The sequence below is a fragment of the Oryx dammah genome, unplaced genomic scaffold, assembly GCF_014754425.2.
Source record: "Oryx dammah isolate SB20612 unplaced genomic scaffold, SCBI_Odam_1.1 HiC_scaffold_11229, whole genome shotgun sequence".
NCBI lineage: Eukaryota > Metazoa > Chordata > Mammalia > Artiodactyla > Bovidae > Oryx > Oryx dammah.
In genome coordinates, this window is record NW_024080622.1 from 62,392 (window position 1) to 79,685 (window position 17,294).

The window sequence follows — 17,294 nt, forward strand, 5'->3', positions numbered from 1 at the left end:
AACCTTTGTGGTGTGGGACAGATTTCCAAAAATTCACCACAGTCCTGTTCTTAGCTGGAGTTTGTGCTGATGTTGCCAGACAACTGAGGAATAGATGCAAAAAGCAGGAAGCATTATTGAATTGAGCCCTAGTGCCAATTTGGGAAAAGCAAATTAAAATGTAAAAGAATATTTTTCCACTCCTGGCGTCTCAACACAAAATGGCAAAATACATGGTTGCTGAAAAAGTCACAGAAATTGTTAATATTGCCAGAATGGCTAATTTTGTAAAAAAAAAAAAATCTCAGTCTTTTTGTGTTGAAAATGCATATGCATTTAGTTAAATCATTTTCTTAACCCAAATGAAATAGTTCTAATTTAGAGATCAAAAAAACAAGTCAAAATGTATATGCCCTTAAGTGAGAGCAGTGTTCTGACGTAAATGACCATGTGTGTGGCCTGTTTCAATGGCTTTTGTTTTTCAGGTGCACTTAAAGAATGGATGATGATGATTTTGGTGGTTTTGAGGTATGTGCTATTATTTACCTTATTTTGCTTATGTAATTGTTTTAAATGTTTTATTAATCATTGATGTTCATGATCCTTTCTTGATCATTTTGAATGTAACTCTGGAATAAAAAAATGAAATACAGAAAAATTAAAATATATTCTCTCTGAAAGTTAAAATTGATTTATTATTATTGAACACTTGATCATACCCATAGGAATGTTTTAAATTGAGGTAATTAAGCGCTACTGGTGGAAGCACTAAAGAAGAGATTTGAGAAATTGTCAGCAGATGGTTCTGTTGGGATACATGTCTATTAGGAAATACTTGTGAGATGAGGGATGAGTGTTGAAGACCTGGGACATATTTTCATGTTTATACCTGTAATGAGTTGATTTAGTGTGTTAAGTACATCACCTTTTGGTGGCTTACAGAGCTAATTAGTGTGTTTGTGTTGTTAGATTATTCTCTCAGGTTTTAGTTGGGTGCTTTGTAAGGAAATCGTTAACTGAAGAAGCCCTGTCTTTTCCTTAATCCTTTTCAGTATGTGTTCATTTTATTGAAATATTTTGTAACCCAGTTATTTTTATGGAGCCAGTATAGTCTTGCAGGAAAATCTCTGGATTAGGAGTCAGGATGCCTGAGCTCAAGTCCTGGAAGTACCATCAAGTGAGCTCTGTGATTTTTTTTTTTTTCTTTAAGAAAGACTTTTATCTAGTTTGGAACTTGGTGAAAAGGAGATTGTTAAAGATAGTGACTGTAACTGATGAGAGTACAATAGGAGAAATGAGACATTAGTATATATTCAGTGTTCTGAATGTCATGAAAGAATGGTATGAGTTTATTTTAGGTTAGGATCAGTTTCGCTCCTGTTGCTCTTTAATATCTGTTAATATGGAAATAATCAGAATATGAACTTACCTATTTACTGCATTTCATGTAAAACTTTTTGTTTAGCACATTGATATGCTTTCTGCATTTGCTTTAGTATTTTGGGTTGTTGGGTGACTGAATCTTATGTTTCTTGATTTATTTTATCAGAGAACTAAGAGTAGATAGTATTCTCTAGAGTAACAGTTATACTTCAGTGTGTAGTCAATGGATCTATTCCTTTGAATATTATACGGGTACAATACTAACCAACCATTCCAATTTAATTATGGTTGCTAGGATTCTTTCTTCTACATTCTGCTGTAGAAATATGAAAGGTTTCTATCCTTGGGTATAGAAACCTTTCTGGGAGGAGACATCTGAAGATCAGTTAAATACATTATGATTCTTTACTCCTAGATACTTTAGTGTGTATTAATATTTTCTAAGAATAAGGATATTCTTTTGCTTAACAGTACAATTATCAGTGTCAGTGAATTAAGCATTGATGGAATATTCTGAAATGATTTTTCATACAGTTAAAAAAATTGTATTGTAATTTTAGAAGTATTTTTAGTGCAGAAAAATTTGAAAAACGAATAATAGCCAAATGAATAAAAATTGCCACTAGAAAACCTTGATTTTAATTTTGTTTTTGTCTTTCTTACCTTTTTTCTAGATAAATGTATAATTTTTCCTAGACAACTACTATCTGTATTTTTATGTGAACATATTTTAGATGTTATTAAGATTTTTGTTCCTAAAACATTTTTAATGGTTCTAGAGAATTCCAGTATATGAGTAAAAGATGATTTATTTAATCAGGTTTCTGGTAAATGTTTAGATTGTATCCAGTGATTGCCTATTATAAGTAACCATTTGGTATACATCCTTTTGGGTGAATTTTTACAATTATATGTTTAGGATGAATTCTTAGAAATGGAATGTCTAGGTCAAGGAATATGCAATATTTTTAATTTTATTTTTTTGGCCTTCCCTCATGACTTGTGGGGCTTCCTAGGTGGTAGTATTGGTAAATAATCTACCTGCCAATGCAGAAGACTAAGAGAAGTGGGTTTGATCCCTGGGTTTGGAGGATTCCCTGGAAAAGGGCATGGCAACTCACTCTAGTATTATTGCCTGGAGAATCCCATGGACAGAGGAGCGTAGCAGGCTACAGTCCATTGGATCATAGAGTCGGACATGACTGAAGTGACTTAGCACATTTTTCATAGTTTGTAGAGAGTAGCTTCTGTATCAACATCACTTAACTCCTGTGGCAGATTCCCTCAGTTGACTTGTCAGTTGCCCAATTGACTGTCTTTGTGGCTGACAACTCAATGCAGAATCCAAGTTGAAATTCTGGTCCTTTTTTTCCAATAGCAATTTTCCTGTGACCTGAACAGTTAAGAGAGAGAAAACTTTGCACTTTTACCCACAAACTCAACATTCAGTAATTGGCTGTCTCATAGTTTAAAACTGTTTAAAATGAGGGTTTAATTTAAATGTCAGGTTTAGGAATTTTCTAAATGTTGAATGCTGGTAAGTCCAGCTGGTAAATTATTAAAGTGAAAGTGAAAGATGCTCAGTCGTGTCCAACTCTTTGTGACCCCATGGATACAGGGAATTCTCCAGGCCAGAATACTGGAGTAGGTAGCCTTTCCCTTCTCCAGGGGATCTTCGCAACCCAGAGATCCAACCCAGGGCTCCTGCATTGCAGGCGAATTCTTTACCAGCTGAGCCACAAGAGAAGCCTGGTATATTATTAAAGCATATGGGTAAATCTTGTTTCTTTAATCTCTTTTTGATCTTGTGATAGTTAAATAAAAAGATTTAATGTCTATATTTTTGAAGAAAAATAATGTATTTTTCTTATATACATAGGTAAACATTGCAGGTTCAGAAACGAAACTGTGAGGATATATAAAATAAAATTTCATTGACAGGAAATATATCTGAGTAAAGAAGGAAAATTTTACTCAAGGACAGAGCCCAAGCACTGGGGGCAGTGGCTAGTGGTTAGAAGTGGTAGCACTGAAGACTGAAAAACAATTTAGTATTCAAAGGAAATTTGAAAATGTGTTGTGTATTACAGCAGAGAAGGCAATGGTGATCCACTCCAGTACTCTTGCCTGGAAAATCCCATGGATGAAGGAGCCTGGTGGGCTGCAGTCCATGGGGTCGCTAAGAGTCGGACGCGACTGAGCGACTTCCCTTTCACTTTTCACTTTCATGCATTGGAGAAGGAAATGGCAATCCACTCCAGTGTTCTTGCCTGGAGAATCCCAGGGACAGGGAAGCCTGGTGGGCTGCCATCTATGGGGTCACACAGAGTTGGACATGACTGAAGCGACTCAGCAGCAGCCGCAGCAGTGTATTACAGAGAATTATGCTTGTAGAATTGGGAGGCTTCATTGCTTAAATAACATTTCTACTTTTCAGATTTTCTAAAATAATTTTGCCTTCGTTTTATAGGCTGCAGAGATTTTTGATGGAGGAAATGGAGAAACCCAAACTACATCTCCTGCTATTCCTTGGGCTGCTTTTCCTGCAGGTAGTATAGAGTAACTTAGAATGTTTTTCTTATTCAATACTTTTGTCTTTCTTTTGAAAGCACCTTTCTACCTTTGCACTTTGCCTTCTTTGATCTAATAAATGGACTGACCCAAATTTAACCTAGTTTTTTGCATGACTAATTATGAATTGCATAACAAATTCTGAAATGGTGGCTTGAGGCATGATTCCAAAAATGATACCATCAGCATTAAAATGGAATTAAAGTACAATTTGCATTTCCAAATTTGTTTTAGTTTTAGAAAGGTGAGATGCCAAGTAATTTTTTAGTGTCCAATTCATTAATTAAAGACTTCTTAATATTCTAAAGGTTATTTGTCATCCCCCACAGTATTTAAATTTAGAAGTATTTCTATAGGAAAATCATTCAAAAATATTACGAATTAAGTCATCTAAGAAATGAAATACAGAAATAAATTCCATTATTGAGAAGTATTTTGTGGAAGACCTAATGTTCAGTATTTATATAATTCATATCTAAATATTATTTTGTGTTTTCTTTTTTTCTGCCAAATTATTGTAAAGTCAGGAGTCAAAGATGAAAATATTCTTTAACAGGTCTGTCTCAGATTATTAGAATTATTCATTTTACAAATATTTTTGAGTACCTTTTATGCATGAGACACTATGCAGACATGTCCTTTACTTCAAGGGAAGACAAGGCAAGCATATGTATATATGTAATATGAAGCAGATTTGTGATTTGGGAAGAATGATGATCATCCATTTTTTGTCATCTATTCCTTTAGTAAATGTTACTTCATGCCTCGAATGAGTCAAGTATTGTCCTTGAAACTAGTTATATATCGTCTATCTGGGCTTTGAAGGATGAATTTAATCTCAATAGGCAGAGATAAGAATGAAGAAAGATTTTGAAGGGAGAAAAATGCATGGAATAAAGGTGTAAATGTGGAAAAGAGGATGGCACTGTTAGGATGCTCATTTTTGTTTGATGGGTATAAGTGTTGTTTCCTTTGCCTCAAATTGCTCATCTTTTTCCTACTGCTGCTCTCCCCCACACCCTTGCCATATAGACTCATGTTTGTTTTATGTATTGTTTCTTACTTTATTATTTCTTTTTCTGGGAAGTTTTCCCAGAGAACCTTCTCCCATCTACATGTACCTGTTTTCTGACTTTCATGTTAGACTGTAAGTTATGTAAGGCTACATCTGTTTGTTCTGTTGTTATGTTTTAAATGCTGAATATAGTACCTGGATTGTACTTGGTCCTTTAATTAAAGAAAAAAAGGAGTGAATGAATGAATAAGTAACTGAATAAATGACTAGATTAGGGTGACAGCAGGAGGTGGGTAGGAAGACTAGATAATATATTTACATAATGGTTGAGGATTTTCAGCACGCCATTATGTATTTGTTTTTTGTGAAATAGGGCAGCTGCATTCTTCCCATTTTTCAGTAATGAAATGATAGCTTATTAAAGTTTTGGAGTCTGGTACAGATAAATATGTTTAGGAATGAAATCTAGACTTTCAGGTTCTTGTTTCAGTTTATTGTCAGGAACTCTGTCTTTTGAGAAAAGCATCAGCAGGACTGTCTGTCTGACTGATTGCATGTTTGGGTGAAGGAGGAGTCAGAGTTGATTTTTAAGGTTACAAGACTTGGTTCTAAAAAGGGTAGTATTACCATGAAAAAAATAGAGAATTTAAAAGAGTTGGTTTGGGACAGTGTGAGGCCTTAATTAATTTGTCTTAGACATGTTTATTTAAAGTACCTAGAGTTCAGGAGAAAGGTGGCCTGGAGGTCCTGGTTTGGTAGTTTTCCCACTGATATGACAATTGAAGTTGTAGATCACAGTGGGAAGACGCATATAGAAAGAATAGAGTTAAGTAGAGAAATTTAGATGCCCATAGTTAGGGAACAGGAGGAAAAAAAGAGACTTGAGAAATAAGGAGAGTATGGAATAGTGCAACACAGACATCAGACATAGAACATTTCAAATGGTTTTGTAAATAAAGACTGAGTTGGCCTAGTGTGCCTAGTGATTAGTCTGCTGTAGGGCTGGCAGTCAGTTAGAGGATGATTTCCTTATAGCAACTGGGATAATTTGCCTCTGAGACTATCTGTTTTAGCCTTCAATACTGTCAGTCAAAGGAGGTACCTAGGGACATGCATTTTTCTGTAATATTAGCATCATGTACTTAGTGGGATCTTTTAAAATACTGGATTATATGCAGTGCTGATAATAAAATTTAAAAATTATAGAGTAAATGAAATGCACATGTTGCTTCTTCACACAGATTATTATTTCTAGGCCCATCCCTCCTTATGGTGAGGCATCTAATTAATGATACGTGTCTATGCACTTCCTTAATCATAGGAGTTGGAGAATGTAGGATGTGAATGAATATGAAATTATGAATCTCCTTTTTTCTTCCTGCCTTTACTCTTAGTAAAACTGGGATAAATATTGCCTCATTTCAGTAAAAGCTATTCAGTGAGAATTGGTATAGAATTTAAAGACTCAAGAGAGTTTTCTCTAACAGGTTAACCTGGGGTATCCTCTAATGCACATTAATGAAGTCTCCTTTATGTACATTTGGGAAAGTCCCCTGATGGAGGAAATGGCAACCCACTCCAGTATTTTTGCCTAGAGAATCCCATGGACAGAGGAGCCTGGTGGGCTACAGTCCATGGGGTTGTAAAAAGTCAGACATGACTGAGCGACTGCTGCTATACTGCTATTCAGTGAGAAGAATTGCCTCAAGCATTCTCCTCTCTCCTTTATAGCCTTACCCTCTAGCTTGTCTCCCTGGCTGTTGTTTGAAGCCTATGAATCAAACTGTGATCTACATTATGTTTCTAGATGATGTCTGCTACTGTTTGCCATTGCTTCTGGTTGTCATACCTAGGGCAGGTATGACATCCCCTGTCTGCTTACTTGAGTCTTATTTTTCTTGTTAAAAAAATACAGTTCTCACTGAATTTGTTCCATTTCTCATAATTGCTTCTTGGTCTGAGCTACTGTATCTTTTTTTTTTCTGTTCATTTCCTTGCCCTTGGCATATACCAATTTGTGCCTTTTAAAATTTATAAATAATAAAAATTTAATAAATAATAAATATGGAATATTTCTCATTATATGCATTTAACCACAATTTTTTTAAAGAACTGACTCATTTGAAGAGACTCTGATGCTAGGAACGATTGAAGGCAGGAGGAGAAGGGGATGACAGAGGATGAGATGGTTGGATGGCCTCACCAACTCAATGGACGTGACAAATTCCGTGAGTTGATGATGGACAGGGATGGCATGTTGCAGTCTATGGGGTCGCAAAGAGTCAGATACAACTGAGCAGCTGAACTGAACTGAATTAATGATTTATTGGAGTGTATTTGATCTGCAGTGTTGTGCTAGTTTCTGCTGTACAGCAAAGCACATCAATTATACATATACATATTGAAATATCCACTCTTTTTTAGCTTCTGTTCCCATATAAGTCATTACAGAGTAATGAATAGAGTTTCCTGTGGTATACAGTAGGTTCTTATTACTTACCTATTTTATATATAGTAGTGCATATATGTCAATCCCAATTTCCCAATTTGTCCCTTTCCCCACCATATTAATCAGTTTTGTGTCCAATTCAGTATTTTTAGTTATATTCATATTGTTGTGCAACTAATCTCTAGAACTTTTTCATTTGTAAAACTGAAACTCTTTAGCCATTAAACAATAACTACCCAATTTCCCCTCCCCGCAGCCTCTTGTGACCAGTTTATTTTACTTTAGCATGATACATTCTCAAGTTTCATCCGTGCAGTAGCATGCATCAGAATTTCCTGCCTTTCTAAGCCTAAATAATATTCCAGTGTGTGTACAGGCTACATTTTGTTTATGTGTTCATTTGTCCATGGATACTTAATTGCTTCCTTTGGCTATTGTAAATAATGCTGCTTTCGACATTGGTGTACTAATACTTTTAAAAATATTAGTTTTTCAGTATGACATTCATCTCTGCATGTCTACTTTAGTCTAAGCCTTGGAGGGCAGGGACTATGTTTTAAGGTTTTTTTGAATCCTAAGTACCTAGTATAGCATTGTGCCTTGCTAATGAACAGTGCTTGGTTTCTTGATAATGAGTAGAGCAGATTTACTTTCAAGTAACTCTTTTTGATTATTTTAATTCTTTGAGAGTATTTAAATAGCCTGTCAATCACAAGTTATAGGAAGGCAAACTTAAGTTTTCCTTAAAAATTACAGTAACCTAGAAAAAAAACACCTGGAAATCTTAGATAATTATTCAAGGGTGGCTAACAAGCTGTTTCGTCTGGAGCTCAGCTAACTTTCCTGGTCACTCCACATTTAGACAAATAACCTGGGGATAATGATTAACAAGAGTAGCCACAGATTTCTCAGAAAGTGAACAGCTATTTAGCTATTTTTTTATTCTCATTTTCTCCCCTGGTCCTACAGTGTGTTGGCAGGTAACAGTAGAGGACAGCAGCAGTTAGGCTGAATTTTAGTTCAAGATGTAGGAGTGTAGAAGCAATAGTAATAGTATCCAGTTCTTTTACCTCCTTTTAAAAATATTATTTTTCTAACGTTTTCCCGAAGAAAAGTCATTCCAGATTTTGCATATCATAAGATATCAGTAATTTTTTGAATTGGCTTCTTTTATGAACTGTACTTTTTTAGAAAAACAATTTTTTGGCTGAGAAATCTATTTTTTCAGAATCATTTTTGAGCAATTAAGTGTCTTTTGTAAATTTTTAGAAGACTGGTAATACTCTGCTTTTTAGAAAAGTAACTTTTTGAAATGAATGTCTATCTTCGAAATGAATGTCTAGTTTTTGATATACATATGTTTGTGTTCCTTTATACAAATGCAAATGTACACACACACACACACACACACACCACACACATGTAGACATATACTCCACTTTTACCTTCATTGCAAATTACCTTTCCTACCATACTCTTTTGAAGGAAGGATTTTATCTTTACTTGACCTTGCAAACTCTAAGAACATTAGACTGTTAGTCTTAGTTTGGCTTTTGTATATTTTTTATTATGCTTTCTGAATTCAGCAGACTCAAAGTTACAGAATCCATGGTGTTTATTTAAATTATTTAACTTGTTTGTTCATTCATTCGCTAATGCATTCATTTATCAAGTTTGAAAATATACTGTATATTTGACACAAAGTACCAGTGCCGTGGACCAACTTATGTCAGTTTCAGTGATACCATATGAAAAGAATCATCTCAAATGACGAGATGTTCTGTGAAATGTAATGTTAGTACTGGCAAGTGATTTTATCAATAACTTTAGCTTCAAATCTGTGATAGAGGTTGCATGAAAAGTATATTAGGTCAGCAGGTATCATCATGATGCCATTGTATTCAGTGTGGATGGTGCTGTTTCAGAGGCAAATGACTGCACTTTTTTACTTTTAACTGTATAAATGTAAATTGCCTAGAAGGTGAGGTCTAAGGCAAAACCTTGAATACTGTCCTTTCCAGTATGTTTCCAAGTTCCTTGCAGCGCTACACAGACCACATTAAAATGCATTGACCATCAAAGGTAAAAGCACGTGGTCCAGATAGATAACTTTAATCCAAATTAGCTCCTTCAAAACAGCTTATATAGGAAGCAACTAAACTGTCTTTCACAAGCCGACTCTTTAGAAGGAATAATGGGAGTTGGACCAGCAGATGTTGAACCGAACAACTTAGATGTGGTTCACTTTGCATCTGGAGCTATTTGCATACAAAGCCAACAGGAAAGTTCAAACATTTTTCTCAAGACATTGGCAGAAAGAAACCTGGAAGACAGATGCCTTTTTGATTTCATGGTTCAGTTTTTCCATTCTCCATTCTCCTGGCCAGGAAAACCTAGAACAACAAATCGGTTCTTTTATTAATATCCCACTACCCTCCTTGCTAACCCTGTTTTTCCAGTAGAATCTGTGTTACGCATCTATAAGAACTCAGAACCTGAGTCCACACATTTTTTGTTTGAGAAAAAGTTGTGATATTTTCTTTCAGATTAATCTGTGATTTGCACACAGGGATAGTAAATATTAATTGAATTCATTGATCTGATCTATCTTTGAGGTAAAATTTGAAGATGACTCACTACATGTTCACCTACTGTATTATAATAGGCAGTATGGGTGATGTTTGAAAACTTTCCATTGCTTCTACTTTATATCCACATTGGATACTTTTTGCCAGGACATCAACTGGATTTCAGTTGTAGTGTAGTAATTTTATAATATTGTTACACTGGATATTTGAATGGAAGGTTGCCAGTTAGCTTCTTTTTGCTACTTGCATTTTTTTCTTACCTCCCTAGATTTTTAACTCACCTTTATTTTTTCTGAAGTCAGCTTTATAAATGAGGACTAAAATGTTTAGCTTCTATAGAGGTATGAATTATTCCTGTAATATATTAGGCCTTATGTGGATTTTCAGTAATTTATGCAACTTTTGTCTTCATTAATGCATATAATAAAGAATATAAAAGTGATATTTATTATGACCTTGAAGATTAGGTTTGTAATGTGGTTTAGAATCCATTATCTCTGACAGTGAATGAGGAGTTCTGGTTTTTGCGTTTAGCTGTGTAACTTCTCTGAAACTCACTTATTTAATCTATAAATTGAAGGACTAGATGATATCTAAATGTTCTTCCAGAGTTTGAGCTCCACGTTTAGTTCTAATTTTTTTCTGATTATATGTCTGTGATATGAGTAGCCTCCAGTAGGTGAATCATGATACCTCATTTTAACTGCATGGTCCCACTGACACAGTGCTGATCTAATTACACTTAATCTAAAAACATAGCTGTAAACCTAGAACACAGATGTCACCATAAAGAACTATAATACTGAAGAGAAACTTTTCTATGCATTTTAATTATTATCAGTTACTGTTTAAACTGATTTATTTTCTGGTATTTTATGGTACAGTCTGTATCTCTTCTATCTGATTCTGAGCTTGCTTATTAAAAAGACAGTGGTTTCAGCAAAGGAAACTGTAAGGAAGATGAAAAGACAACTCTCAGAACGGGAGAAATAAATTGCAAATGAAACAACTGACAGAGGATTAATCTACAGAATATAAAAGCAGCTCATACAGCTCAATATCAGAAGAACAAACAACCCAATCAAAAAAGGGGCAGAAGATGTCAACAGACATTTCTCCAAAGAAGCTATGCAAGTGGCTAATAAACACTTGAAAAAATGCTCAAAATTGCTTATTATTAGAGAAAAACAAATCAGAACTACAATGAGGTGTTACCTCTGGTCAGATTCTCCATCATCAAAAAATCTAAACAATAAATGCTGATATGAATGTGGAGAAAATGGTGGTGGGGGGGCGGAAATCCTCTTGTACAGTTGGTGGGAATGTAAATTGATATGGCCACTATAGAGAGCAGTATGGAGATTTCTTAAAAAACTAGCAATGTGATGTGGCAGTCCCACTACTGGGCATATACCCTGTTCAGTTCAGTTGCTCAGTCCTGTCTGACTCTTTGCAGCCCCATGGACAGCAGCACCCTGAGAAAACCACAATACTGAAAGACACATGTACCCTGGTGTTCAATGAAACACTATTTACAATAGCCAGGACATGGAAGCAATCTAGATGTCCATTGGCAGATGAAGGGATAAAGTTGTGGTGCATATATACAATGGAATATTATTCAGCCATAAAAAAACAAATTTTAGTCAGTTTCAATGAGGTAGATGAACCTCTAGTGTGTTATATCAGTTCAGTTCAGTTGCTCAGTCATGTCCGATTCTTTGTGACCCCATGATTTGCAGCATGCCAGGCCTCCCTGTCCATCACCAATTCCCGGAGTTCACTCAAACTCATGTCTGTCCAGTCGGTGATGCCATCCAGCCATCTCATCCTCTGTTGTCCCCTTCTCCTCCTGCCCCCAATTCCTCCTAGCATCAGAGTCTTTCCAATGAGTCAACTCTTCGCATGAGGTAGCCAAAGTATTGGAGTTTCAGCTTTCGCATCATTCCTTCCAAAGAAATCCCAGGACTGATCTCCTTCAGAATGGATTGGTTGGATCTCCTTGCAGTCCAAGGGACTCTCAAGAGTCTTCTCCAACAGCACAGTTCGAAAGCATCAATTCTTCGGCACTCAGCTTTCTTCACAGTCCAACTCTCACATTCATACATGACTATTAGAAAAACCATAGCCTTGACTAGACGGACCTTTGTTGGCAAAGCAATGTCTCTGCTTTTTAATATGCTATCTAGGTTGGCCATACCTTTCCTTCCAAGGAGTAAGTGTCTTTTAATTTCATGGCTGCAGTCACCATCTGCAGTGATTTTGGAGCCCCCCAAAATAAAGTCTGACACTGTTTCCACTGTTTCCCCATCTGTTTCCCATGAAGTGATGGGACCAGATGCCATGATCTTTGTTTTCTGAATGTTGAGCTTTAAGCCAACTTTTTCACTCTAGAGTGAAGTAAATCAGAAAATGAAGAACAAATATTGTATATTAACACACATATGTGGAATCTAAAAACTAGTACTAATTTTTGCAGGGCAGCAGTAAAGACGCAAACACAGAGAAGAGACTTGTGGACACAGTGGAGTATGGAAAGGTCAGGATGAATTGAATGTCACATTGAAACATATACCTACCATATTTAGAATTAGCCAGTGCATATTTGCTGTATGACATGCAGGGAGCTCAGTGTGGTACTCTGTCATACTCTAGAGGTTTGGAATGGGGTGGGAGGAAGGTTCTAGTGGGAGGGGACATATGTATACCAATGGCTGATTCATGTTGATGAATGGCAGAAACCATCACAATATTGTAAAGAATTCAGTTCAATTCAGTCACTCAGTTGTGTCTGACTCTTTGCGACCCCATGGACTGCAGTATGCCAGGCCTCCCTGTCCATCACCAACTCCTGGAGTTTACTCAGACTGATTTCTTTTAGGATGGACTGGTTGGATCTTCTTGAAGTCCAAGGAACTCTCAAGAGTCTTCTCTACAGTTCAAAAGCATCAACTCTTTGGCACTCAGCTTTCTTTATATTCTAACTCTCATATCCATACATGACTACTGGAAAAACCATAGCCTTGACTAGATGGATCTTTGTTGGCAAAGTAATGTCTCTGCTTTTTAATATGCTGTGTATAAAGCAATTACCTCCAATTTAAAAAAATGAAAAAGAAGAAAAACTAAAGGTTTGATTTGGAATATTATAGAATACATGTAAAAATGTTTGTAATAAGCTTTATAGAAATTTTTTCCACATTATTAAAAATGATGAAGGCTTGGCAGTGACTCTTTTCTCTGTAAGATAAAGGTAGTGTTCTTACTCTTGATGACAATGCTGAATTAACCAACAGCAGTAGCAACCAAAACTTAGGCTCTGTCTGGCTCAGTAATGCTAGAAGTTTTTGTTAAATGTTCTGATATGAATATGCACATTTCCTTATAGGTCTCCTTATACATTACACTAATTGACTCAGAAAGTAAACTTCTTATTCTTTGTGACAGATAGGGAGACATACACATATGTGGTAAAAATGCATGAAATAAAAGGGAAATAATGTTAAAGATATACAGTGAGCATTTGTTCTTTTTTGCTAGTCCCCTAGTTCCACTCCTTTGATATAACTTATTTACACTTTCTGTTGAAACCCTCCAGGTATCTGCCAGGCGTATATAATGTGAATGTATCCTCCTCCTCTCCTGAGATAGGCATAGCATACTGTACGTATGTACATGCTATCACCTCCTGCTTTTTTCCCACACCAGGAGATTTTGCTACAGGAGTACTTGTAAAATGACCACACTCATGGTAATTCTATGAGTATGTGCTTAGTCGCTCAGTTGTCTCCAACTCTTTGCCACCCCATGGACTGTAGCCTGCCAGTCTCCTCTATCCATGGGATTTTCCAGGCAAGAACACTGGGGTGGATAGCCATTGCTTTCTCCTGGGGAGCTTCCTGACCCAGAGATCCAACCCAAGTCTCCTGCACTGCAGGCAGATTCTTTACCGTCTGAGCCACCTGGGAAGCCCAAAGAGTGGTTTTACTCTCAACCCCATGGACCTATATCCCACTAGGCTCCTCTGTCTTGGAATTCTTGCAAGAATACTGGAGTAGGAAGCCATTCCCTTTCCCTTTATGAGTATGTTGAAAATAAAATCTTTAGCTGGCAGTCTTCCCTAGTGGTTCAGTGGCTAAGAATCTGCCTGCCAATGCAAGGCCATGGGTTTGATCCCTGGTCTGGGAAGATTCCTCATGCCTCAGGGCAGCTAAACCTGTGCGCCACAACTACTGAGCCCGTGTACTCTAGATCCTGTGCTCTGCAATAAGAGAAGCCACCACAATGAGAAGCTCTTGCACCACAGCTAGAGAAGGCCTGCATGTAGCAACAAAGACACAGTGCAGCCAAAAATAAATGAAATTAAAAATCTTTAGCTGTCTATGAGCAAAGTAGCATGGTAGGTTGAAATAAACTTCAGTTGTTACACTGTATTTTTTAGTGTGTCAAATAATGTTTATTGCAACACTGTTTATAATAGCTTAAACTATTTTTGCCTGGAAAATTCCCCGGAAAGAGGACCCTGGTGGACTATAGTGCATGGGGTCACAAAGAGTCAGATACAACTTAGCGACGTTAAACAACAACAAAGCTAGTTTTCTTTAGAATCCTAAGTCTGTAATTACAGTTACTAAAATTCCCCTGCAGTGCAGAAGTCACAGGTTGGATCCCTGGTTCGGGAACATCTCTGGACAGGAGATGGAACCCACCCTGGTATTCTTGCATGGGAAATTCTATGAATATTGGAGCCTGGTGGGCTATAGTCCATGGGGTCTCAAAGAGTCAGACATGACTTAGTGACTGAACAAGAACAAGAAACAACCCAAATGTCAGTCACAAGGAGAAAGCTTAATATTTGGGGATATATTTATTTGACAGACAACCATACACCTGGAAAGTTAGCAAATTACCACTGTACATAAAAACAAGAAAGAGTATCCTAAACATAGGCACTGTTTTCACAGTGTCTTTAAGGGATCAGTCAGAAGTCTCAATTGACAACGTGTTCTGTAATTCAGAGCCTAGTGCTAAAATCTGAAGTTTACAGTGTCAGCCTCCATTTGGAGTCCTGGAATTCTTGCTCTTCATGAAGTTGAGGGTTCTGTGTTTTGGCCAGAGAGCTAGGCTCGATACCGGTTCATAGTGGGCCCCATGTCTGAATCTGCCAAAGGGCAGAAGTCGTCATCTTTTTACTCACTCAGGACAGCGTGGGGTAAGGAGTGGGGAGTAGATTTCAGATAAAAGGGAACTGTGGATGAATGGGGTAATATGAGACTAGGAAATACTTCTGGCTTAAATTCTCTGGATGAAGGTCAGAGGCAAAGACCAGACGTGAAGCTAACAGAACTGCCTGTGTCTCTCATCCCTTCTATCCCTTTCCCCCTAGGATTCTTGTTTTAGACTCTAAGGCCTACCTCAAGCTTAAAACAATAAAATCTTCTACTGTGGGAAAATTCAAGTGGCCAAACTGAAGTTTGAGGGGCCCATGGGATCGTGACACTTGACAGGATGATTGGACCAGCACAGCCAGAGGTTCTGCTGCTGTGCCTGCTCACATCTGACTTGATGTCTTTGGACTGATGTCTTCTCATGAACACTGTTGCTTCAGTGTGTTCTTTGTGCTCACTCAGGTTGAGTTTTCAAGTACTTCTTCCTCTTTTTGAAGGTTGGGTATTTGATCTTCTCAAATAGAGTCTCCAGCCCTCTGTGCTGTTCTATAGATGCTGCATTTCTGGGGATCCTCTTTGAGGAGCACCATGATTTCTTGAGATTTTTGAATCTTCTGATCTTGCCCTATTCCTGTTCCCTCCTTGTGGTTTTATGATGTGCAACCTACCCATCATCAAATACTGTAGGTTCTATGTTTAATTAAACTTGGTATCTTTTCACTTCTCTCTACTTCCCTAGTTGTGTGCGAAGTCGCTTGAGTCGTGTCTGACTCTTTGTGACCCTATGGACTGTAGCCCAAAAGGCTCATCTGTCCATGGGATTCTCCAGGCAAGAATGCTGGAAGGGGTTGGCATGTCCTTCTCCAGAGTCTCTTCCTGACCTAGGGATTGAACCTGGGTTTCCTGCATTGCAGGCAGATTCTTTACCACTGAGCCACTGGGGAAGCCCATTTGCCTAGTTACTGCCCCAGTAAAAGGTCCCATCATGTCTTTCTTGGATGACTGCTGCAGTTTTTATTCCCACTCTTAAATCTCTCACCACTTTTAAGTGGCACCCAGAGGTATGGGCCCCAGTAAATACTCATAAGTAAATCTTGGCTATATGTGGAATTTGATTTTAAAGTTTAGAAATTTTTTTTTTTAAATCTTTGTGGCTTCCTGAATTATTGCTGTTGCTGTTCAGTTTCTAAGTCATGTCTGATTTTTGCAACCGCATAGACTGCAGCATGCCAGGTTTCCTTGTCCTTGACTGTCTCCCTAAGTTTGCTTAGATTCACGTCCATGGAGTTGGTGATGCTGTCTAACCATCTCATCCTCTGCCACCCTTTTTCCCTTTTGCCCTCAATCTTTCTGAGTATCAGGGTCTTTTCCAGTGAGTTAGCTCTTTGCATTAGGTGGCCAGAGTATTGGAGTCTCAACTTCAGTAACAGTTCTTCCAATGAATATTCAGGGTTGCTTTCTATCAGGATTGACTGGTTTGATCTCCTGGCAGTCCAAGGGATTCTCAGATCTCCTCCAGCACCACAATTTGAAGGCATAAATTCTTTGGCACTTAGCCTTCTTTACAGTCCAACTGTCATATCCATACATGATTACTGGAAAAACCGTAGCTTTGACTATATGTTGTTGGCAAAGTGATGTCTTTGCTTTTTAATACACTGTCTAGGTTTGTCATAGCTTTCCTTCCAAGGAACAAGCATCTTTCAATTTCATGGCTGCACTCAATATTCACAGTGATTTTGGAGCCCAGGAAAAGAAAATCTGTCAGTGCTTTCACTTTTCCCCCTTCTATTTGCCATGAAGTGATGGAATTGGATGCCATGATCTTAGTTTTTTGAATGTTGAGTTTTAAGCCAGCTTTTTCACTCTTTTTTTTTTTCACCCTCATAAAAAGGCTCTTCAATTCCTCTTTGCTTGCCCTTAGAGTAGTATTATCTGCATATCTGGGGTTGTTGATATTTCTCCCAGCAATCTTGATCCCAGCCTAACATTTTTCATGATGTACTCTGCCTATACATTAAATAAACTGAGTGACAATATACAGTCTTGCTGTACTCTTTTCCCAATTTTCAGCTAGTCAGTTTTTCCATGTAAGGTTTTAACTGTTGCTTTTTGACCCACAAACAGGTTTTTCAGGAGAC

General features: G+C 37.3%; 1 protein-coding gene across 3 annotated transcripts in view; it reads left to right on the plus strand.

The window, feature by feature from the left end:
* The first annotated feature begins 435 nt into the window (after positions 1–435).
* Positions 436–17,294, plus strand: part of LOC120861136 (coiled-coil domain-containing protein 91-like) — a 305,946-nt gene continuing 289,087 nt past the window's right edge. For 2 of the 3 annotated variants that reach the window (XM_040236770.1, XM_040236772.1), the window contains exons 1-2: positions 437–507; positions 3,833–3,911. In XM_040236770.1, the coding sequence (XP_040092704.1) occupies positions 478–507; positions 3,833–3,911 (109 nt within the window). In that variant the 5' untranslated portion in view covers positions 437–477. Of the gene's footprint in view, positions 508–3,832; positions 3,912–17,294 lie in introns of all 3 variants that reach the window. The other variant, XM_040236771.1, reaches the window with a different exon arrangement.